Consider the following 25368-nt stretch of genomic DNA (forward strand, 5'->3'; position numbering starts at 1 on the left):
CCTGGATCGAATATGAAGTAACACTACCCTGCTATTGAAAGGTGGTCCCTGAATCAAATGAAAATCCATGAGATATGCCACCACCAAGGTCATGGTCTACATATCCACCAAGGTCAAAGATGAATGTGTCGTGTGCCACGCCAGTAAAGCACAAGGCTCTCAAGATGATCTTTGGTATTGACCAAGAATGAATGCCCAATAAACTAAAACCACATCAATGCATAAGCATCCATGAGCACATCACAACAAAATGCCTCATAATCCAAGTTAAGAACTGGATCAAAATTTAATGTATCATCACAAGTATGGTATGCCTACATCAATGGTGCCTCCATAATCATTGGATCTATTGTGAAAATGCCTAAGCCAAATGCAAAGCTCTCAAAATCCATGTGATCTATGTGCATATTCATGCCTCGCCTATGAGATCTCACCTCAATGAAGTCATCACTACTCTCATGCACTATACTTGACTGCTCAAACACATAAATTGTAACCAAACGAACATTGCCAGCAGGTACACTATGAAAGCTAGGAGGAGTGGTCAAAACCATAGATATCCCTACATGTGAACTCTCTAGAAGAATAGCCCAACACATCTAACATAGGAACCTCAGGCTTAAGCTCCTCATGGTCCATCATATGCTCATGGGTATCCTGTGGAGTATTTGTAACCTCATGTGTAATAGATGAATACTCAAGATCTTCTAATCGGTCCTCACTGGGGCTGTGATCTCTAGAGAAGCAGGTAGACATACTAGACGTATCATCATCTACAATGCTCGATGTACTCGATGTCATCCCTGCCCTCGAGATCCATGGCTAGATGATCCAACTCAAACAACACTATCACATACATCATCATATGCATATGTGTCCATGTCATCATGTGCACAAATATCACTATTATCATGTATATATATCATCATGTGCACATGTATCATCATGTGCACGTGTGTGTGATACATCAATATCATCATATGTGTGTGTGTGATACATCATCATGTGTATATGATCATCATCTAGATCCATGTCAATGTAATCTACACCATAAGGAACATAATCATGTTGGTTCAAGAGTGTGGGGGACACTCGTACAAGTTACCAAAAGAGGACTCATCCCATTGCAAACAATGCCAAACCATTTATGTCAAGATAATCAAGCAACGAGTCGATGATGAAGTCACTATATGCAGACCATCTAGACACTCAGTAGTACTTCTTTTCTGAGGGGCTTCAGTTGGCAGGGCTTCGGTAGTACTTCTTTTCTGCTTCCTTTCCTCTCCAACTCTTTAGAAGTAAATTTTGCATCTCTGTCGCTTACAATCCTCCAAGGTAATCCATGTAAATGGAAGATCTCTCGCAAGAATATCTTGGCTATATCCAAGGCAATGAAGGTATTTTTGATTGGTATAAGATGTGAAACCTTGGTAAGCCTATCAACCACTACAAATATGGAACTAGAAGGCACCCCGATGATGAAATCCATACGAGTGCACTCCCATTTCATCGTTGTTGGAATTTCCAAAGGATGCAATTTTTGAGGTAATTTTACTCTTTCAGCTCTAATCTTTTGACAAATAAGGCATTGAGACGCGCATAATTTAGCACATCCTTTTTTATCCTTGGCCAAAAGAGGCTTTTCTTGACTAAAGTAAAGGTCTTTACACATAACTAAGATATCGTGTAATTGGGCTATCATGAGCCTCAACTAAGATTATTTTCTTGAAATTCCTATTGCTTGGGACACATAAGTGACTGTTGAAATACAAGCATCCATCTTTAAGTTTGTATCCTTGAACCTTGTTCATTTCTTAAACAGTTTTACTTTCTTGTACCAACAAAGAGATAATTAGAGTAAAGAATACATATATCCCAAACTTCTCCTTAATTTCCATAGGAGGAGATTTGATATCACTGTTATTACACAAGGATACTTTTTGACTTACAGCATCTACAACTACATTTTCTTTTCTAGATTTGTACTTGAATTCAAAATCAAAACTCTTACAATATTTACGTCCATCTCCTTTGATGCATGTTGAGATCACTCTGCGTAATATTGATTTCAAACTTTTGTAGTTAAAGTAAATATTTGTCCAAGAAGAGAATGCCTCCATACTTTTAATGCATGAGTTACTAGAAAAAGTTCTAAGTCACGGATTGCATAATTTCTCTCACGGGGCTTGAGCTTTCATGACACATAGGCTAGTGGCCTTCCTTCTTGCATAAGGATTTTGTCAACTACAAAGCCACTTGCATCAGATATTGCCTCAAAAGGCTTGTTAAATTCTAGCAATTTGAGCATGAGGTTGTTCACCAAGGCAATTTTGAGTTTATCAAATACACTTTGGCACATCAACATCCAGCTAAAGGGTATATCCTTCTTTAGAAGAGCCATCCAAGGTGAAGCAATCTTGGCATATCTTTGGACGAATATGTGATACCATCCTGTCAACCCAAGAAAGCCTCAAACTTCTTTTATAGTCTTTGGTTCTAGCCAGTCTATAACAGCTTATACCTTGGCAGGGTCAATTGAGATACCATCCTTGAACATATTAAACCCCGAGTATTTTATGCAATCAGTGAAAAAACTGCATTTACTCATCTTAGCAAAGAGTTTGTGCCTCCTTAAGATGTCAAGAACTTTTTGGACATGCTTTTCATGATCAACTGCATTCTTGGAGTAAACCAAGATGATGTCATCAGAATACCAGAACAAAATCATCCAGATGCTCTCTAAAGATCTCTTGCATTATAGTTGATTAAAAGTCGTAGGTTCATTGGTCAACCCAAAAGGTATAATTGTGAATTCGTAGTGCCCATATTTGATATTGAATGCCATCTTTGGTCTATCTTGTTCCTCGATTCGGATTTGGTAATATTTAGACCTTAAATCAATTTTGTTGAACATCTATGCACTATGCAATCGATCTAAAAGTTCATCAATCCTGGTAGTGAACTAATTCAACCCTCTATAGTCAGTACATAATCTTAGAGTTATGTTCTTCTTTGAAAAAGAACTGGTGCACCATATGGGGATACACTAAGCTTCATGAAATTATGTTCCAAGTGTTGCTTTAACTACTCCTTAAGCTTAATTGCTTTAGGTTTATCCATTTTATAATCCCTTCTCACAACAACTGGCTCGGCTTTGGGTACAAGATCTATCTCATGATCCACTTCTCGAGTTGGGGGCATTTATGTCAACTCCTTAGGAAACATATCCATATATTCACTTAGCCATTTAGGTTCAAATGAACCCAAGCCTTTCTTAGTAGAGTTGAGATTAACAAGATAGATTACTTCTTTCTTCCTAGTCCCTTTCATCATTCTAGATGTCTTAACCAACTGTAACTTTGGAGATCAAGTGACTCCAATACCTTGGACCACGTGGCACACTCGGTGGAACGATCTATCTTGTGGATGAAAGTCAAACCCACTTGATGACGAGGATAGGTAGAAGTAAAACTAAATTCTGTAACTACTTCAAAGAAATCCTCCTGAAAACCTAATCCAGTCCTATCTAATCTATAATATGGGTTGATGGATGTGCTTGCCTATAAGAGTGAAATTAAGATTGTAAAAAATTTGAAAAAGAATGTGAAGGATTATTCGGATTATCTAGATTGCCAGCTTCCTGTTCATCTTCTTTCTGCTCCTCTACTTTTGACTAGTTACCCTGACCATATAGTCATGTAACGGCACCTCGGCATTGTGCTCGAGTTGCTCCTCTCTCGAAGACTGACCTTGAGCCTTCTGTGTAGATTCCTTGAATCTTCTGGATCACTCTGCACTTTGTTGTCGTCGTTGGTCCTCCAGCGGTTGCTGGTTTAATGGTGGTACATCTCTGCTGAAATGTACAACTATTTTCTACACTATTCTCCAATTGGAGGGAAGAGGCAAATTATTGAATTGCAATGTTTTCATTGCCTGCCTCCAATATACAGATAGAACACTTATGTATCTCCCTCTCTAGCACCTTCCCTGATTCCCGGAGTTCTCCTATCTTGCCTTCACTTTCTTTGACATATTCGTTATGTTGGAGTCTTTGTAGATCTATCTTGTATTCATTCAGCTTCTTTACTGTGTCTTTTAATTCTTTATTACCTTTGTCCTTCAATTTATTAATTCTGGCCAAATCTTGAGCTACTAAATCTTACAGTCGTGCATTGTGCTCCTCCAGGTCGATTTGCCAGCTTTAAGACTTCAACTTCATTTTCGAATTGTTCCACATTATGATGGAATTCTCACGCTTGCTCTTGATCAAAACATGCTGCATTCAGAGTTGAGCTAGTGCTAGATCTTTAGATGGGCTGGCATGGTCTCCTTTGCCTTTTCCTACAGATTGTCCTTGCTTTATCTATGTACTTTCTATCTTGGTCTTGGAATTGGGCCCAATTTTCTTTAGTTCCCCCTTCAATTGTTGATGGTACAAAATGTGAGCCCAAGCAACTGGCTTTTCTGTAGATGCATAGAAATATAGACTCATAGCTCTTTTTGACATGTATTGTTACCTTTTGGGTCAAGATTATCATTTCGATCAAAAATAAAAAATGCAATTTGTTGTGGGCGTCTTGATTATTGCTGAGCTTATGAGCACCAATTCACATGAAGAGCTCGTGGTGTCGGAGTGCCAATTCACATGAATAGCTTAAGAAGTAAGCAAGAGGCAAGCACAAAGGAAGCGATACACATGTAACGGTGATTTTATCTCTTTCCCTTTGATTCCCAACAACAATCATAGTAGGAGGGGGTATACTATGCATCAGCCTCATAGGGCTTTGATATCTCAATATCGATTCGGAGTCACTTCGAGCCTAGTTTTAGACCTGTAAGATTTTTCATAGACACGCTGATCAAGTGTCGATAGTGTGACTATTTTGTCATGTGTAGTGTTTCTGTGCTTTTTATGCACAAACACCTTACACCTAGTGTAAGAAGAGCCCAAGCAGGATTAAAAACAAAAGGACAGTGATCCAAGTGTATACAAGTCTACTAGGATTAGATATCATGTTGACACATTGAGGTATAATAAGTATACAACTCATCATTATGGTCAAAGCCATTCAAGAAATTGAGCCAACATGTTTTGAGAAGGAATTTAGACATGGGGAGACACCATAGATGAAGAGATGGTTATGGTTGCATTAGATACAAATATGACATGGGATTTGGTGCCTTGCCTAAGAAGAAGAAGATAGTTGGATATAAGTTGGTTTTCAAAGTGAAGCACAATTCAGATGGATTGGTTAGTAGGTATAAGGAAAGTTTGGGTGCCAAGGGATTTGCACAGACATATGGCATTGACTATGAGGAGTCACTCATTGCAATTGTTGGGATGGCAACCATGAGAGCAGTCATTGCTATGGCGAACATGAAGTTGCTTTGTAGATGTTGGTGGTGATCTTTTGGAGGACCCTACTATATATAGGCACATAGTAGTAGGGAGGTTGATCTACAAGACTAACACTAGGCTAGATTTGAGTTATGATGTTAGATTGGTGAGTCAATATATGCAGGCCCCAAGTAAGCCACACTTAGATGTGGCTAAGAGGATACTAGGGTACATAAAGTCCACAATACATTATTATGAAATTTTCTATGAGGCTAGGATATAGGTATGTGTACATAGGTATATAGAGGCACATTGGGTTGGTAGTGTCTTAGAGAGGAGATCTACTAATGGATTTATGTTTTCTTTTAGGAGTGTTGCTATTATTAGCTAGAGTAACAAGAAGCAGCATGCTTTGTTAAGTATAGAGGTTGAGTATAGGGGTGCTGCTATGGAGACATGTAAGGTAGCTTAGTTGCCAAAAGCTACTTGCAAATATGGGTAAGCTCATGGATAGGGCTGTCGTTGCCCTTTTGGTTGAGGAGACATTAAGAATTACCCTTATGGAACACTTGGGTTTAGTTGCCAAAAGCTACTTGCAAATATGGGTAAGCTCATGGATAGGGCTGTCGTTGCCCTTTTGGTTGAGGAGACATTAAGAATTACCCTTATGGAACACTTGGGTTTGAGGTAGGCCCTAAGTGTATGTTGAGAGATGAATCACATCGAGGTGCATTCTCATTTTGTGAGGGAAAAGGTTCTAGCAAGTGATGTGGAGGATCAGGTAGGTGACATCTTCACAGAGGCATTGGGTACAAAGAAGTTCCGAAGGTTCAGGAGCTTATGAAGCTTACTTAGACTACATGGTATGGAGCTCGAGGAGGAGGGTTGACATATCAAGCTACAGATATGGATGACACACTAGGTTGATATCTCAGCACTTATGCCACTAGTATGATTTGTGATGCTGCTTGTGGTTTGTAGACTATGTGACAACAATCACTTTGGTTTACTAAAGTTATGACATAGCTATAGTGCCAACTCATATAGTGAGATTCATACTATGGATCAAACTTGCATGTTTTAGTAATACTTTCTCTTATACTCTTATCTTTATGTTATGATTGCTGAGAAGTAAGAAGATAAAAAAAATTTCAGTCATCCATGTCTCTCTTGTGTGCTTGTCTACTCTTTTGTGTGTGTGAAGAAGTTTGCTCGTAAAGGAACTCAAGCTCACCCTCTCCCCCACATTCTTCTCACTTTGGTTGGGACAAAGTTGGAAGGAGGTCATCATTTTTGTCTCTATATCTCTCTCTCTTTTTATTTTTACTACCTCATTTTTTTTGGCAGGCGATGCTCTGTGTACAGCAGCCTCTGAAGAGGTGACCATCTTTGTCTCTCTCTCTTTCTCTTTCTCTTTCTCTCGTAGGGGGTAGACATGGTCTCTCTTATCTCTTTGGCTGCATCACTCTTTTCACCTCTTAAAGGAAACTTTCTCTCTTTTTCAGGTTTCAATGTTCTCTTTCTAGCTATCCAACTGGATCTCTCTCTCTCTCTCTCTCTCTCTCTCTCTCTCAAACACACACACACACACACACACACACACACACACACACACACACACTCACTTAAGCATCTAGTAGAAGGGTAGGGAAATTATAGGAGAGGAGGAGGAGGACTATTGTAGGAGAGGGGATAATGATGTGGGGTGGTTTTTTGTGAGTTAGACAAGGAGAACTTACTATGGCATGTGGCACCTCGACCTTAGATTATTAATAATTAAGGTGCATGTGTGAGCAGTAATTTTAGTGAACAAGGCACCAAAATCATCCTTTAATGGTCGTTAATTAATTGAAGGATTAAAAAAAACAAAAACTTATATTAAAATGGGAGCCAACTTAAGAAATAGCTCATATACATCAGCAGAGACCATAACAATACATAGTGGTTGTGAAAGCTACATTGGATGAAAGGAAACATACTATCACCAAAAAGGACCCAATAATACATGACCAGTTATCAGAGAATGCGCAACATCGAGACTAAGTTGAAATACCTCTCTCTCATAGCTGGTAATTTAAGGAATTATTATAGAAATTATCAGCTTTTATGCTAAAGTTTTATATTGAACTAAAAATAATAATTCTAAAATTTTGGGATATTATCAGATGCGTGTGGCATCTCCTCATGCACAGTCTAGAGTAGCCTTCGGCCTCTCTCTCTCTCTCTCTCTCTCTCTCACACACACACACACACACACACACACACGCGCACACAAGGGCTTCTACTTGGTTTAAGAGAATCTCTCTCTAGAGATGCATCCCTCTCTCTCTCTCTCTCTCTCTCTCTCTCCTGAGGTGGCAGGGCAATAGACTTTGGTTCATACAAGCTGTGTGGTAGGTTGTAGCTTGTTTCTCTTTGCAAGCAACTATCTTTGGCTTGCTTGAAGGTTGTGAGCAACTAAACCCCTCTCTCTAGCTCTCTCTTTTTCACGAGACTAGGAGTTTCTTGGTTTAAGAAGTTGAGCCTATGCTACATGTATCAAAGATCCAACCTTAGATAGTAAGGTTGGAATTTAGGAGCGATTATAAATGCTCACACTATTTATTAAAAACAGGCTACGAAGGGAAGCCTGGAATGAGAGAGATCGATTTCCCACTCGGCGTCCAGACGCACACTTTCTTTCCGGTTCCGTCTGAAGGGACGCCATAAGAAACCTACCTTCGAAGGACGGTCTCAACTCATATATTTTGGGCCTGGTTGTAGGGTTGGAATTCGTGGTTGCGGCAATCATGTATCTCATGTATTACACCAACGAAAATGGCGAGAAGGTCTACACATTGCAGGTATTCACTCATCACTTCCATGGCTGTGAGGTCTACGCATTGCAGGTACTCACTTTTTCACTTGCGTGTGCGTGTGTGTAGGTTGTAACGTCGTAAGAAAATATCTCAAGAACCCTTCAAGAATTGAGAGAGAGTGTGTTCTAAGAAACAACTCAAAATTGGGTCTCTCTTGTTGGAAGTGCATGAAGATGCAACCCTATGGAAGGAAGCACATTATCTGGATGGCCATTTTTGCCGGTTTTAAAGAAGGATTACCTCCTCTAGAGAGAGGATACATTATGTAGGGCAGGAAAAGATTTGTTGTAGGCCCCTCCATAGCTCGCCCCTCTAGAAGCTTAGTTGCAGAATCCTCCCATGGCTTGTCCTCTACGGGATAGAGCTTGAATGCCAGAAGAGACAAGGTGAAGACCCTTCTAGCGATAGAGAAGAGAAGGTGACTTCCTCCGAGGCTTGTGCCTTTGATGAGAGGCTACACTGTTGCGACTTGGGAACAGCTATGTCTGAGGTTGTATTTAGAGAGAAGATATTCTTGCAATGCCAAGGAAGATTGCTTCTGCACATGTTGACAGGACATGATAAAGTCTCCACCAACCCAACTGCCATGACTAATAACTGTCCTTGGCATTAGTCAAATGATAGGCTGACAAAGCCTAGAGTTGTCTGAAATGATTTTGTTGGCACGTGAAGTTCAAAATGATCTTTTTAAAAAGTATGCTTTTACAACAGCATTGGCAACATAGGTCCTATCCAAGTAACACTTGTTAAAGATCCAGTTATCTTGCTGGTAGTTGGTGCTTGGTACTCCTTTGTGTTAAGTCTGGAGTACCCTTGAGATATGTAGGCCAGAGCTATAATATGCCGCCAAGTCACTTGGGTGTATTACTAGGTTTATTTCCAATGGTTGGAAACTTTTACTTATAAGTGTCATGAGGGAGCTTCTTGATGAAAGCCTTCTTTGCTTGTTTGACCTTAGTCTCGCTGCATCAGTTATCAATGTTGTGGACCATTTGATGTGCACATTCTGTAGAATGCTTGGGGAGTTTCAATGAGTTTGCTGATGGCATGTTTTTCAAATGGCTCCCTAAGAGTTCGGGCAGCACTACTTAGGCATGGAAATTACTGACATAAGCGTGGCCATAAGCAGTGAGTAGTGCCAAAATGAAGGCTAGTCTCTAGTGAAGACTGATAAAATAATGGGGCAAGCTTACCGGCACAGTCTTCTGAACCTCATTGTCAGCTTTGGTCGCTAGAGTGTTCTGTGACTCTGCCTTTTTCGCATAATAGTGTTGTGTAACACTTAAGTCTTTACTTAAGCCTTAATCCAAATAAAGCTTGACTCCCTAAAGTTGATCAAGGATGTTACTTACAAGTTCTAGTATTGCTTGCATCAAGCCTCAGATGCATGTCGATAATGGGGACAGATTAGGAGAGTTCATGCCATTGTGAGCACTAGTTGTTAGAAGGGAGTGTACAGGCAGATAGGGATGGACTAGGGTAAAGTAGATGCATGTCTCTAGTCGGCTGAATCTGTGCTTTGCAACTGGCCTATGAGAATGACAGGTGGGAAATAGTAGGAGCAGAATGGAGCATTGTGTGGAGGATTAGAGTAAAATCTACCTACTCCATGTCATCATATCATAAGATTTGTCAATCTTGAGAAGGATGCCCTCTTGCCCATATTTTCATGGTGAGTTTGGGCCTTCCCATAATAAGATGATAGCATCCAAGATGTAGTCGCCTTTTATGAACTTATTTTTCTAGGGATGGATGATGTCCGTCATCCAATCTCATAATATGAGACCGTAATCTAAGAGCCATGGATTTAATAATAATTTTATAAGAGACATTGAGAAGGTTGATGAGTCTCTAATTAGTGCAATGCATTGCTTATTACCCCCTTTATCTAGGAGTTTCATCACACCAAAGTTCAAACCCTCAAGCAGCCTGCCGTATTCATGCCTTTCTGTTGAACCATGTTCCAATCATCATCCTCTATACAATCCCATTTCCATATAAGAATTAGGCCCCAATGATTTCTCAAGCTCCATGACTATTGCTACTGCAACACTCATCCTTGGTCAAAGGCTTCTCAAATTGAGTTTTGGCATATGGATTAACCACATTCGATAGTGCTCTCACTGCAAACCTCTATTAGAGTAAGCACTTATGGACTAGGTCTTCATTGCTCTTTTGGAAAAAGCTCTAATAGGATTCCCTAAGGGCATACTTTAATGGTCAACCTGGTCATTTTTTGCATTTGATCATTAACCTCTATGGCTAGATGGTTTCACTGTTGTGCTTGGTGCTTCAACATTTGAAGAAACCTTTACCTTCAATGTTCCCATGTTTGTGCCATCAATAGCTTTCTACACCTCTTGCATTTCCCACCTGCACTATTCCTTGGCATCCCCTACTATCATGATCTCTTTTCTCCAACATTTGAAGAAAGCCTTACCTTCAGATGGTGTTTGTATTGTGTTTGGCCCTTCAAATTTAAAGAAATATTTGCCTTCAATGTCTCCATGTTTACACCACCAATGTGACATTTGAGTTTTTTCTTTCCACACCTTTTGCATTTCCCACCTACCTATTCTTTGGCATCCATCACTATCATGATCTCTTTCCTCCACCACTGCAATCTTATTTAGAAAATATTGTAATAAAAAACATTCACATTTTTTAAACTAAGAGACAATCTAATACACAACTAAGTGTAGCCTTTGTAAAAGGCATGCATAAAAGAACTATTGCTAATAAGGTGTTCAAAAGTTGGTTTTTTTGGTGAAATTAAATAACTAATGCTTTTATGGAAAATAACATCAAGGTTTTCATTGCTTTTTTTCTCATTTTTTGAGGTTTAAAATTTAAACTTTTCAGAAACACAAATAAAGAAAAATCTTCTTAACATAGTTATCTTGATTTGCACACTTCTCTCCCTATGTTTGGGACACATCAGGGTCCCTTGTTGCGATATTGAGCTCTAGTATGGGTATAGATGACACATTAGGATGCTAGCTATGCACTTATGGCACTGGCATGGTTAGTGAGACTATGGTTTGATACCACCACTCATTTTATGGGTTGTGTGATAGTCACTTTGGTTTACTAGAGTTATGGCATAGTTAGAGTGCCAGCTCATATAGTTAGGTTCACACTATGAACCATACATTCCCTTATAGTATGTATGCTTATCTTTAAGTTATGGTTGTAGAGAAGTTAGAAGAAAATTGAGGTATCCATCTCTCTCGTGTGCTTATCTACCCTTGTATGTGTGTGTGTGTGTGTGTGTGTGTGTGAAGAAGTTTTGCTTGTAAGGATCTTAAGCTCACCCTCTCCCCTGCATTCTTCTCAATCATTCTAATAAAGCAAATACACCATCCGTGGTGGGGGCCCTACAGAGGGTATTTGGGACCCAATACTGTGTCCTCTCCATCTCTCCCTCTCTCTCTCTCTCTCTCTCTCTCTCTCTCTATTTTCTGCACATCTTCATTCAGTTTGTGCGTTAATTCCGTCACAAAAAGAGTGCTGATTTTTGAGCATTGAAGTTACCGATCTTCTCCGAAGCTTCCGCATGTTACAGTGGTATTAGAGCCTACTTCAAGTGCAAAGATTCAGCAAAGAAACCATAATTTTTTCACTCGTGTGGCTGGTTTTCAGACACCGGTGGACTACCCTTTTCGGGGTGACTCCTGTCCCTCGAAGGACGGTTGGTTTTCAGCCTCCGGAGGCCTTCGGACGTCTCCCACACAGATAGTGGATGGTCAGATAGCGTTCCGGAAAGGAAGTGCGTTTTCTTGCTATGGCGAGCTTCGACGACGAGAGAGACCAAGAACCATGGGACCAGAGTGCATGAGGTAGCCCAGCTAGGGCACCAGGCTTGAGTGTTACAGATATGGTCCAGCAGATGATACGAGCAATCGCAGACCAGACAACCAAGATGAACGAGCAGAAGGCACAGACCTTGGCTTGGAACTGGTTCTCCAGCGTCGCGTTTTCCATCTCCTCTCTCCCTCTCCTTCCGTATCCCAGATTCCAGATTCTCGACACATGGACCCTCTCGCGGGGTCACAGCCGCGGCCGAGCTCTTTGCTTGAGTTGCAGATGCGTGCATTGGAGATCCGACAACGTGAAGACGAAGCCATGCGACGCGTGGAGCACGAGTGTTACCTAGCAGCTTTGGACGCCAGATTGACACCGGCGGCGCCCTCGAATCATTTTCGCGAGAAAATGAACTTCAGTAAGTATAATGGTAAACTCGATCCCACAACTCTCTATTCATGGTTGCATCAGTTTGAAGCTTACTTTGCCGCAGTTAGAAAGACAGATATTGACAGAGTGATCTTAGCCGGTTGGTACTTGGACGATGAGGCCATTCCTTGGTGGACTTAGTGGGCTCATGCCCACACCAGATTAGGTATGGCAGCTTATGTGTGGGACGAGTTTGTCCGCGACCTTAAGCAGCGGCTTCTATTGCCCCACTACCTTGAGCGAGAGAAAGAGAAAAGCCTATCTCTAGTCTCTTGCATCAAGTAGGTTTGGGGAAAATCTGTCGTACAATAGCAACAGGAGCATCAATAGCAGCCCTGCTCGGCCGTACAATCCACACAAAGTCGCCACAATAGCAGCCGAGAGCAACACGGAGGCGCGCACAACAGCAGCCTAACAGAGGCGCTATACATCAGCGCGAACGTCCACAGCACGAAGGCGTGCACAACAGCAGCCCACATGTGCGCTTCCTATCTTGCAGTCGCTGGCCTACCCCGGCTGACTTGCGCAAACCAGCTCAGCCCTCGTGCGCTTCTTGTCTTGCAGTCTTGCGAGTTGCTTGTGATCTCTGGCGACCAGCCACCCAAGGAGAGAAACGCCGCACACACACCGAATGCTGTGCTCTCTGGTGATCAGCCTTAGATGCGCCTCACACCACACGCCACAAGACGACTCCTGTAGCCAGCCTACGTGAGAGAGATATTCAAGCTGCGATCCCAAGGTGATGCGCCACCCTTCGCTTTTATAACTAAAGATGCGATTCAGTTCGCTTTCTCCAAAAAGCCAAAAGCAAATAGCAAAAACGCATCTTTCAAAAAAAATATTTTCTTTATCATCAAAGGTTATATAAAACCTTTAAACTTAAAATCCCTTTTTGTCCCTTTGACACTTGGGGTGGCCACATATGGGTTTCCTTCTCGATTCCGAGCTGATGCCGTTCACATTGTCCATCCCGTGCTCGTGCCCGTACCCACCTGTATACTGTCTTGAGGAAAACACAGGGTCGTAACATTGCCCGTTGTCTTTCTCTCCTTCTCGGAATCCACCGCTTGTACAAAGTATGTGTCTAGAGGAGAAGACACAAGTATGTTGATGATTCCGCTCTTCTTTCTATCCCTCCACCCATCAGAGGGGATGCTACACCCATACTCGGTCCATCCTGCTCGTACGGGTGGTAGAGAATTATCAATTCTCTCCCTCTCTCGTCAAGTCGTTTCGTGCGCATGTCATGGTATGAGACGCCGGTCCATCCATCGTGTGTCGGGCTCACATTTGCAATGACTTTCACCATTGTCTTCCATTGCTCCACCTTGAGCACATTAAAAGAGAGATTGCACTCAATAATGGTGCGTGCAATCTCGATCTCCGCTTGATGTTGACGCTCTCAAAGATGTGATAGGGGACCCATGGAACCCCCGGTAGCTTTAGCTAAAGTAGGTCGCCTCGTGCCTTTGTCCGGACCTTGGCCTCTTTGTGGAGGCGGTGGGAGTGGAAGTATCCCATTTTGGGGAAATGACCTCATCATGGGCGCTTGAGTTCCTACTTGGGCGGTTGACACCCCTAATGGCTCTAAACATCTCATCGGCGATGTTTTGAGGCACTCCCACCTTTGCAATGTGCTTCCGAAGCCTAGTGAGGCCGCTCACATAAGGCTTGCCACAATATTTGCACGTCCACCTATAGCATTTTGCTTGTGAGACATGGATAACATGCAATATGAAAGCTTCATTCATGTCTCTCATCATTGTGATTGATGAAGAGAGGAGCGACTTGAGAGAGAGGGGGAGGAGAGTGGAACTTATGCTTGCGCAATGGATTATGGAACCTTGAAGATAAGAGGAATAGAGGATAGAGAGGGGGGCAAAGAGAGAGAGAGAAAGAAAGATAGATATATTAAGCGTCTACTAAAGACCCAATGGGCCTATGAGATCAAAGTGATACAATAATGTCCATATCATATCTCATCATGGAATGGAAAATAAAACAGAAAGAAAACATAAACATAGCTATCTCACTGGGATGATACAAAACTGTCCATGGAAACTCATCATGGAATACTAAGAACACAGAAACATGAGAGCAACATCAGCTCCGAGTAGATGGTATACCACTCTCCAAAATATCAAGCATGGGGCTAATGAGTATGGCCGAGAGGTCTCCCTCAGGTATGTCACGTGGAAAGGTAGCTTGATGGCGGTGGAGCATGTCCTGGATTTGGAGCTGATGAGGTGATCGTGGCCGACGGGGGGGCCTAGGGCGTCGGGCACGCTAGAGTGCAGAGGCTCGGTCCGAGGTAACTCCTCTCGAGCGAGGTAGGTCGAGAGCAGCTCGTGGAGGGTCCACAAGATCGAGTATGTCGTCGTCCTCCACCTCTTGGGTCCGGAAAAAACTGGTGATGGTTGGCTGGCGAGGGAGGGGGTGGGGTGGCTGGGGCCGAGGTTCTCTCAAGAAGGTGTCCCTATGTCTGCGGAGCTCAAGCAGGAAGAGGCCCAGGCAACCTTGGTCCTGGAAGTCAATGATCTTGGAGAATGGACCGAATTCCTCACGAAATAGACAGTGAAAAACCTCCCGCAGATCTCATAGTATACTGGGCAGCGGCATATGTAATGCTCCATCGTCTCAACCTCTGTGTGGCATAGTTGGCAGATCCTCTCCTCTCTGGGTCTTCATATGAGCTTCTCGGCTCTGAAGATGCGCTTAGCTCTACCTGTCTCCACTTTGAGGTGGTGGGATGAAATCCGTATTTGGCCAATTGCAGTTCGCTTGGCATGGGACATGTGAACACTCAGTAGCCCGGCTGTTGGATGAATCCATCCTTAGTGAGTGTGAGGAAGTGATCTCTGTAGAAGTGCATCTTCGTGGGGAGCTCCGGAGGTGTGATCCATGTGCAATGTGTGTAGAGGCTGAGAAGATCTAAGTGGATAACCCAGTTGGTATCCTCGTGAGAGAGTCGGAGAAAAGGGGAGTCCAAACTATACTGAAGGGGGGGTAGGCGGTCCATGCAGAGCCCATATACTGAGAGCCAAGTGGAAACTAGTGCATACCATACTCCAGAGTGCCCCTCAAGTGCTAGCTGTCTGGAGGACTCCAAGGCAAGCCTTGGGTACCTATGGGGATTCATGTGACTGATGCGATGGAGGTATGTGACTGTCTAGAAGAGTGCATCCACTACCATCAGGGCTGCAACAAACTCTGCCTGAATAATCTGGTGTGGGACTGATGGTTTGCTGTGAATCATACGGGAGAACATCATGACTTGGGGCCTCTCAACTCTCTGCCAATCCTCATCGGATAAATCTGGCCCCGGAAGGTTGCTCCATACATCAAGGCTGGTGTGACGAGGGTGTCAAAAAGCCAGCCCTTCGTCCTGGGCTCTTGGAAATGTGCCTAGAAGCACTGCCGCTCAAATAAGCTCAAGGCTGCATATCCCCGCGTCACTCTGGCATGTGCTGCAGGAACCATGGTAAAGCGTGGGCCATTGAAAGTGACACCAAGGTAGACATAGGATGAGACAATCTCCACAGGATCCCCTCTATATGTGAAGCTCAATTTGGTTGCGAAGGGGCGAGAGGTATTGAAGACCATTACCTTGGTTTTACCAAGGTTAACAGAGAGGTCCCGCTGAGTGCAAAAGTCATGTAAGGCATCCAACTGTCTCTGAAGCCCTTCGGCTGAGTCTGAGAGGACGACGATGTCATCTGCATAAATCATCTGGAAGGACGTAACACACAGCATGTGGATGACTCTGTCACTGCTAAGCTGTAGCCGCGCCCAAAGATTCCGTGCATCCTCGTCCTTGTGGATGATGCTGAGAATCTGTCGGAGATGGGATCTAAAAAGGACAGCTACCCCCCCAGAGCCACGTACTCCTCGGACCTCCTTACGTGTGGGTCTTGTCTTGAAAAGCTGACTCCCACTCATACCCGACTATGTATGGTAAGCCCCTCTCAGGGCTCTGATGAGTCTCTGTATAAAAAATGACATCCTTGCCTGTGAGAATCTTGCTCAAGCCTCCTGGATTCAACCACAACATGCCATTGCAGTTCCATACTCCCAACCTTAGGTGTTTGGTCTCATAGACCCCGCGTCCCTATTTGGGACAGCGCTCAGTGATAATGACTCTACCATCTCTGTAGATAGCCCACTTGCCTGCTTTGCGGGCCTCATGAACAGTCACCATCGCCTCATGCCGGTGTGCCACCTGATCATCTCCCATGTACAACTGTGTGCCTTTGAGGGCAGCCCACCTGTCTGCTGGTGGCATCAGGGAATCTAATGATGAGGGGCCGCTGTCGTGTCATATCCTTGCTTGCCCTGCATGTATCTGCAAAGGGGGGGGGGCGATCCCGTCCACTCCTAGCATCTGGCAAAGCATCATGGCATCCTCCTTGGGGGAAGCCCCCCGCATGTAGCCCCCGTACTGCCCTATCCTTCCTGCGTTTCTCCTCCTCGAGAGTCTCATGTATGATGCTCTGTGCGGGTTTGTGCTTCTTCACCAGCTCCACCCAATCTTTCTTAGTGGTTTGCAGTTCTTCCCGCAGCTTATCACTTGCAGCTTAAAACTGCTCCAAGTCAGTCCTTAAACCCTCCTGAATATTCAGTTCCCCTTCCTCCACTGTATGGTCCTTGACCGTAGCCTTTAGGGCTTTCATTTCTGCCCGGAGTTCCCCTATTATTGGGGCAGCCTCTGGCATTCCTGTTTGTTGCAGCTGGGTCTCTTTCAACATCTGAATCATCTCTTCCTGGTGGTTCACCTGGGCTGCCAGTTCTTATATCTTGTTGTTCTTTCCCTGTATCTCCTTGCGGAGGCCTTCCAACTATTTTTCATGTTGGTTCAGAACCCTGTCCAGCACCTTCTTTTGTTCGCCCAAAAACTTCTTGGTTTTGTCCTCCACTATCTTGATGTATGCCTCCAGCTCATGTAGGTTCATAATGGCTATTTCCCCCCTAGTTGCTGCCTTGGGGGTGGGAAAAGGGGCGGGTGCGCACAGTGCACTCAAGGGAGATGGACACAGTACACTCAAGGGAGGTGGTGCGGTGCGCACAGGCGCAGCAAGGGTGGGTGGGTGGGTGGGAAAAGGGAGGCAGAGGGAGCGCGGACAGGAGCAGCGTGGGCGCAAACGGGCGCAGTATAGCAAGGGCACAGCAGGACAGGTGCAAACAGGCGCAGCACAGCAGTGTGGGTGGGTGGGTACGAACAGGCGCAGCACAGCAGCACGGGCGCAGTACAGCAAGGGCACAGCAGCGCAGGTGCAAGCAGGCGCAGCACAGCAAGGGCGGAGAGAGAGAGAGAGAGAGAGAGAGAGAGAGAGAGAGAGAGCTTGGAGGTTTGAAGCTTGAGAGCTTAGAGTTAGAGCTCGAAGGCTTGAGAGCTTAAGCCTTAGAGCTTGAAGGCTTGGTGAAAGAGTTTAAAGGCTTGAGCCTTATATAGGTATTAGGCTATAGCATATGGCATATGACAAGCATAGTCACATGGGATGCAAAATGGGGATGGAACAGGGACGGAAAAGATTGAGAATGGCCATTCCTTGTGACTATAGAGTGACATGGGACGGGAATGGGAACGGGAAGATGCTTCCATCCCCAACATTCTCGAGTCTAAAAATGCCCATTGCTTGTGACTATGATGACAAGGCCCAAAACATGCAAAACAGTTGAAAACGTCCACAAAACGGTTAAAAACGGCTACTTCTCAAAACTGCGCACAGGCAGCAACGGTTGGAAACAGGACCGTACGGTATTCTGCACGATACACGGTCGTATGCCGTACGGAAACAACTATGGTACTGAAGATAGACTAAGGCAACATCAATAGTGCGACCAGAGGCAGAGGTGGAGATGAGCTGAAGTGCAAGGTGTTGATGGTGGGGTGGTGCTAAGAGAAGCAGGGCGGACAGCGAAAACGCACCCTTTTGTTGGGTGGCGGATAGGCTGAGGACAAAAGGCAAGAAATACTTCCAGTTAACACACCTTATTGGTCATTTGCATAGTACATGGGGATGTCCAAAGTTAGTCGAGTCTTTATTCTTTTCAGGAAATCAGTAAAAGCTACCGAAACATCATAGAACTTGTCAATGTGGGTTTGATACGCTTTTTAATTCCCAATGAAGGATTGGATATCATACACTGTGATTGGGATGTCCCGATTGAGCACCTTTTGGATCTTTGCAGGGTCCAATTGGATGCCCTACAAACTAATAATAAATCCAAGGTAATACAAATCTGTCATGAAAAGCTCGGATCTCTTGTCGTTGTTTGTATCTGTTAATGTGTTGTACAGGGTCTGATTTTGAGTAGATATCTAGTAGATTCTTACGGAGTTTAGAATCAAGATCACCCTTAGGTTTTTAAGAAGTTTGGGAAATAACCTGAACTTTCCATCGCTTTATCTGGCTACTGTGTTAGCAGGCATGAAGATTTTTTTTGAAGTGTTTGTCCAACTTGTAGCCAAACAGCTTTGTAGCAGTACACATTTTCCACTCGTTTGTGTGCATATGTATGTGTGTGTGTGTTTTCTTTCTCATCTCTTTCGTGCTAGCCTTTCTCATGGCTGAGTCTGCATGTCGCAAACTCAGTATGGCAGTTTAACCACGAAGATGTGTCCTAAACACGAACCTGCACCTACTTATAGGCACAGATGGCATGAGTGGGAATGCCATACCACAGAGTGTACATATGCATTGGAGTTGATGGCTTGAAGCTTTGTGTAGGCTCTCTAGTTTTTTCTTAGTTTGGGAATAACAAGGGAACTTCTCAGTGGTATACATAAAGTTTTATTGCAATCATGTCTAAATGCTCAAGGGCAGCTATTGAGCTGATAATAGGAAAAACTTATGGATAATAAATGAACTATACTTTTGGGGAAAGCTACGAATAAAATTATGAGATGGTGTTTTTGTGTGGTTTATTTGACAGAAAGATTCTCCGGAGGGGAGCCCAACCCAGTCAGCACATCCAGGTATTATAACATGTGTCACTGGTTGGCTTTCAACTGGGTGCTAATGGCCCTAATAATAGAACATGAACCTTACTCGGTGGTGTGGATGGCCCTAATAATATAAACTTGGTGTTTATTCTTCATCCTCAACTTAAATTCGAGGACCCTAACTTTTTCTCTTGTTGATTCACTTCTTTGAACAGCTCGCTTTTCACCGGATGATAAGTTTTCTAAGCATCGTGTCGTGTTGAAGAAGAGATTTGGGTTGCTACCTACTCAGGCACCTCTGCCGACATACTAGTATTCAAATATTGAGAAGCATGTAGGTTTAGATTTCATTGTGCGATCTTTTCTAGATCTTTTCATGTCTGTTGAAGTTGGCACTTGTGAAGAAAATGTACGTTGTTTTGAACAGCAGTGTTAGTGATGTGACACAAGAAAAGATTTTTAATGAATGCTATTAGCAAGATTAAATGTGTGATTTTCAAATCATCAAGCTGTCAACATGTGTCAATGCTGTTATCCCATTGAATTTTTATGTCAATGCATTGGATAGCTGGACTATCTTTATGAAGCTATCCTGAAGTGTGTTGGCTGTTAGTGTTCTTGAGGCGTTTGTTTGGAGTCTAGGAGTCGCATCTCAAGGTAGGATCTAATTGAAGTGCAAATTCTGGTATGTCAATGCAATGGCTGGCTGGACTATCTGTATGAAGTTATCCTGTTGGCTATCAATATTTTTGAGGTGTTTGTTTGGGTTCTAGGAGTCCCTGCTTGAGGTTGATGTAGATAGTATCTAATTGAAGTGCAAATTGTCCATCCCAATGAGGTCACTTACACTTTCCCATTCAATCTTAGGAGTAGCCATGTCTAGGGTGATGCTACACACACAAGAAGCTGCATTTGCAGGGTGATGTAGGCTGAGTTCCAGTCTAGTTGCAGGCAAACTGAATATTGTCCCAATATAGGTAGTCCAGTATGTACCAAGTTTTGGGGCTCTGCAGCACTTTCACCCTCAGCTCTAAAGGGGGTCGTAGTGGTGATAATTCACAACCCCATGGCTCACATCGATTCCATTTTATCATGCTGGGAGTTGACACAAGAAGCTGTCACCAAGAGTCTATAGTATGATTTACTTTGTGTCCTTTCAAATTTCAAGGACTTGATCTCATTCAACATTGTCAGCACTATAGACCTATTAATGATACTCCTAGTAAGGACAATTGAGAAATAAGGAGCCTCCACCAAAGCAGTTGTTTGCACCTCTAGAAGTTGAATGGCTATGACACAAAGGGAAATTCGGCATATTGACTTGTATATGAGGAGTAAATAAATCTACACATGCAGCCATGGACAAGTCCCTTTGTGCAATGAAGTACATGAGTTTCATGGTTGTGATGACAAGAGCCTTCTAAGCATCATCCATGCTATTAGCATGCAAAAAAGAAATGCAAAGGTAAAGGCTTTGATACTCCTCTTCACCAAAGGAAAAGGAGGAGAAGATGATATGTTTTTATGACAATAATAAACTTGGTCATTATTAAAAATGAATGCAAGAAGAGGCAAGTTGATGAGGAAAACAACATGTTGCTAGAATTCATATCTTAGAATTATTGTTTGGAAACTATATGCGCGCAAGGTGCATCACTTGAAGGTGGTCGTCTGAGACCTTGATTCCTCTTGACCGAACGTGGGTGTGTTCTTGGCACAATTGAAGAGGAAGTGACTTTGGAGTGAAACAGACAGAGGAGTGCCTAGTGGCTAAGTATGCGTACTTGTACTAGACGTACGTGGATCTTGATATCAAAACTTGGAGTATTCGTACTTCTAGGATAGGTGACGATTGATACAAGTAGCTCTTAGAATTATGGCACTCGTATTGAGATGGATGTGAGACATGTAGGGTCCTCCAATCATCATGATAGTCCATGAGTATTCAAGCTCATTGGTGCATGCTATTGTAGTCTGAGGATGAGGTCATTATGTAAGGAGATTTATGTCGATGATGTAATATTGATGTGTTATCTTGTGACACGTGATAGGGAGATATGAAATTAAGCATGATATATAAAGAATTGTATGATATTATGTTTTTCTTTTAAGAAAGGATTATTTTCAAAGAAGTGCATGCAAACTTAATTTAAGTGGCGTGTGAGTAAATTGGCAATTTCAATTATGGATTTGTGAGTTCACACCAACTCCATAGGTCCATTGGTGGAGGGTGGAAGGCTATTAGATGGGATTAGGCTAAGTCTATGGATCTGGGTAAGTAAAAAAGGATGGATCCGAGTTGTGGGTACCTTTAAAAATGAGAAGCAAATTTATATTATAGAACAAAGAACTTGGGATTGAGTAGTTTAGTCTAGTCATGAGTAAGGATGGAGAAATCGCTATCATAATTGAGGAGTCATGACATTTTGTTGAACCTTGGGAGTCACTCGATGTGACCTTGTGGTATTTATGAAGGGAAAACACTTGGAGGAACCATACACCTTTCCTTACATAGGATTGATTCCATAGAGTAGTCTCCAAAACCATCCGCATGTAGAATTTCACCCGTTAAAAGACATTGAACCACAATAGGAATCTTTGTTAGATTGAAAAACACCTTTCTCATGATCCTCTTTTGGAACCTCAACTGCTGCGAGCCACCAAATTTCGTTTTCAGATTGAACACTAAAGTACTGAGAAATCACCTGGCTTTATGAAAGGATCCAATACTTTGTTTATCAATGTCAAACTTTCTCTTTCTATCTTTTGATTCTTCACAATTTCACTCTTATTAATTTCACAAGTTTTAGTATAAATTTCAATGTGCCACCACATTCTTTAACAGACATATCATAGAACACCATTGCAGCTTGCAATTTGTACTGTACACATTCAAGATATGATTGTTGTTTGGATTCTAATTGAAGGTCACTTCTTTAGCAAAATGCTTGAATACATGCGAGTGAACTATGTGTTTAGGCTCACCAATGAGTTCAAGGACATTGTTATTTAATTGTTGCCACACTAAAAGAACATGGCAGTGGAGTTACCCTTTTGTTTTGCAACATAGACTTAAAACTTGCATCCATTTGTTTATAGATCATTGCATAGGATTGTCTACTTAAACCATCTTTGTCACAAATACCTTGAGCTTCAATTGCAATAAATGCATTCTTCACATCTTGCAATCGTTCATGCACGATATCATCACTAATTATTCTGAACTTTGAATGTGAAAGTATAGACTTCACCATCTGTCTTGTTGACAAGACTTGTGAGAGTGCTCCATTGTCTTATTTAAGGTTCTTCAACTTCTCAGTCTCGGCATGTATACGACATTTGTAGTTTCCACTATTTTTTGACAATTCAGTAATAATTGGTCTTTGTTCCCTTACTCATTCACGAGCATCCAAATTAGAGGTGGGTCCATGTTTAATTGTCTTCTCTAATAGCACTTCTAATCTACTGTTCTTGGCCTCTAGATCCTTTGCTTTTTGTTCCAATTCATGGTTTTGCAAATGCTAAGCATGAACAACATCTGCCAACTCATTGTATTCATTCTTCTTATTAGGTAGCTGATCATTTAACTGCTTGATCTGAGGTGGGCCCATGTTTAACTGTCTTCTCTAATACCACTTCTAATCTACTGTTCTTGGCCTCTAGATCCTTTGCTTTTTGTTCCAATTCATGGTTTTGCAAATGCTAAGCATGAACAACATCTGCCAACTCATTGTATTCATTCTTCTTATTAGATAGCCGATCATTTAACTGCTTGATCTGAGCTTCCTTCAACATCAGTATCCTTTGTGACGATATCCAAACGTTTTGCACTTGACTAGCAAGCCTTGTTGTCTAACCAAGCAAGCCAGCGTTGCCCTCACAAACATATTTGATCAAAGAAGTTATGTGTGCAAGTTTAGGTGGTTGTTGTTGGGATGAGGGATTAGGTGGGCAAATTGATCCTTCCACCCATATATCAACATGCTTTCTCTCTCATTCCGTGGTGTGTTGCATTACGTAAGGGTTGACCTTAGAAGCCTATGTTCTCTTATAGAGAGAGGAGCATACTCATCATCCAAGTCCACATGTATAAATTGCTTCTTAGAATTATTTCTGATGTTCTACAAACTATAAAACAGTACTAAAATTATAATTAATTGACTCTTTTGTAAAAATATAAGTGCAGTGAAACATTATCATTAATTTCAGACATTTGCATTTCAAATAACATAAAATTAATGTCCTCTAAACATATCCATATCTTCATTAAGCACTGTAGCAACACTTCTTGATGCCCTTCTTGATGCAACAACACTTCATAGCAGTAAAAGAATCAAGTATAGAAAATCAATGAAGACAAATATGACTTTTTGGTTCCACTTGATGGCACCAGAAAGTCATATCTCTCTTCATTGTGGTTCATGCATAAATAGTATGTGAGAAAAGAGGAGATTCAGGTGAAAGCTTAGAGGCTTGCTTGAGAGATTGAAGATTTGAATGGAGGGAAATTCAAATGGATAAGAGTGGCTATTGAATGAGGAAAACTTGCCCAATGACAACCACCATAACTTCATGAAAATGCACTACAATAGAAGTAAAGCGCGCTGGGAAATTTTTTTTAAAAAAAATACTAAGTTTGCTTCAAGATATATTGTAGTTCTTTTTTAAAACGCCACTTTTTCCAATCGACGTCTTTGAAGTCCATGTTGTACTTATGCCAGAAATATAGTTGCATAGTTACATATGCTAGAAATATTCTTGTACTTGTTTTTTTTAGAGTACTAGCTTTTCACATTTATGAATTTTCACTCACATTGGTTGAAGTTACATGGAATTCGTACTTGTTTTTTTAGAGTACCAGCTTTTCACATTTATGAATTTTCACTCACATTGGTTGAAGTTACATGGAATTTAAGCACATTAGAATAAAATAAGCATTGAATCTCTTTAGAAAATACAAAAAAAGGTGAATTTAGATTTGAAAAGAAGCGAGAGAAAACTAATATAATAATATTATTTTTGTACTTTTCCTAGACTCCAAGAAGAGAGAGAAAGCCTTTAAAGGGCCCATTTGAAGCTCGAATGTTTCCTAATGACATATATCATTGAACTTGGGTATATGTACATGTACTCTAGTCACATCTGGTGATACACAAGTTGTGCTGAAGTACTGTTGTAGTCACATAAGGTATTGTTGTGTTAAAGGTTGCATATAGAAATTATCGGTTTGTAAATTTTTGCTTGTCAGGCAAACATATTTGACGGACTCAATTAGATTGTTAGTGAGAAGCTAGACAAGAACAACTTCCATGCTTGGAAGTTCAGAATGACCAATTTTCTTATGGGCAAAGGATTTTGGGACTATGTCAAAGGAGATAACGAGGAGCCTCCAGAGTTGTCTGAAGAGAGTTCCACTCCCAAAGATATAAAGGCATTCAAGGATAGGAACCAAGGTGCAAGGAAAGTTATGTACTGGCTTTTAATCAGTGTCACAGACAATATAGGGCATATACAGGATGCCAACACTCTAACGTAAGTCTACAAGGGTTAGGTACCTTATTGTGACAGGTTGAGATATGATGGATATACAACCCATCATTATGCTTACATAGTTAAAACAATATAGGAGTTGAAGCCCATTTATTTTTTGAGCAGGCACTTGAAAATAAAAAATGGAAAGATGCCATGAATGAGCAGATGGCAACATTGGATGCAAATGCAACATGGGGGTTAGTGCCTTTGGCTAAGGAAAAGAAGGCAATTGGATGTAAGTGGATGTATAAGGTTAAGCATAATGCAAATGGTTCAGTGAGCAAGTATAAGGCGAGATTGGTTGCCAAGGACTATGTGCAAAACTATGGCATTGACTATGAGGAAACATTAAGTCCAGTTGCAAGAATGGCAACTATGAGAGTTGCTATGGCTGCAACAAAGGGTTGGTCTTTACATCAGATGGATGCAAAGAATGCCTTCTTGCATGGTGATTTGCAAGAAGA

At 42.1% G+C, this 25368-nt stretch overlaps 1 protein-coding gene across 1 annotated transcript; it reads left to right on the forward strand.

Moving 5' to 3' along the window:
* Positions 1-7986: 7986 nt before the first annotated feature.
* NOP10 (nucleolar RNA-binding Nop10p family protein) lies at positions 7987-19876 on the forward strand. Its single transcript, XM_086775831.1, has 3 exons — positions 7987-8181; positions 19363-19405; positions 19588-19876. The coding sequence occupies exons 1-3, from the start codon at positions 8128-8130 to the stop codon at positions 19683-19685; spliced, it is 195 nt and encodes a 64-aa protein (XP_086631957.1). The 5' UTR covers positions 7987-8127; the 3' UTR covers positions 19686-19876.
* Positions 19877-25368: the final 5492 nt, after the last annotated feature.

This window comes from Cibotium barometz, chromosome 36, assembly GCF_041138505.1.
Source record: "Cibotium barometz isolate CiBa-2024 chromosome 36, ASM4113850v1, whole genome shotgun sequence".
NCBI lineage: Eukaryota > Viridiplantae > Streptophyta > Polypodiopsida > Cyatheales > Cibotiaceae > Cibotium > Cibotium barometz.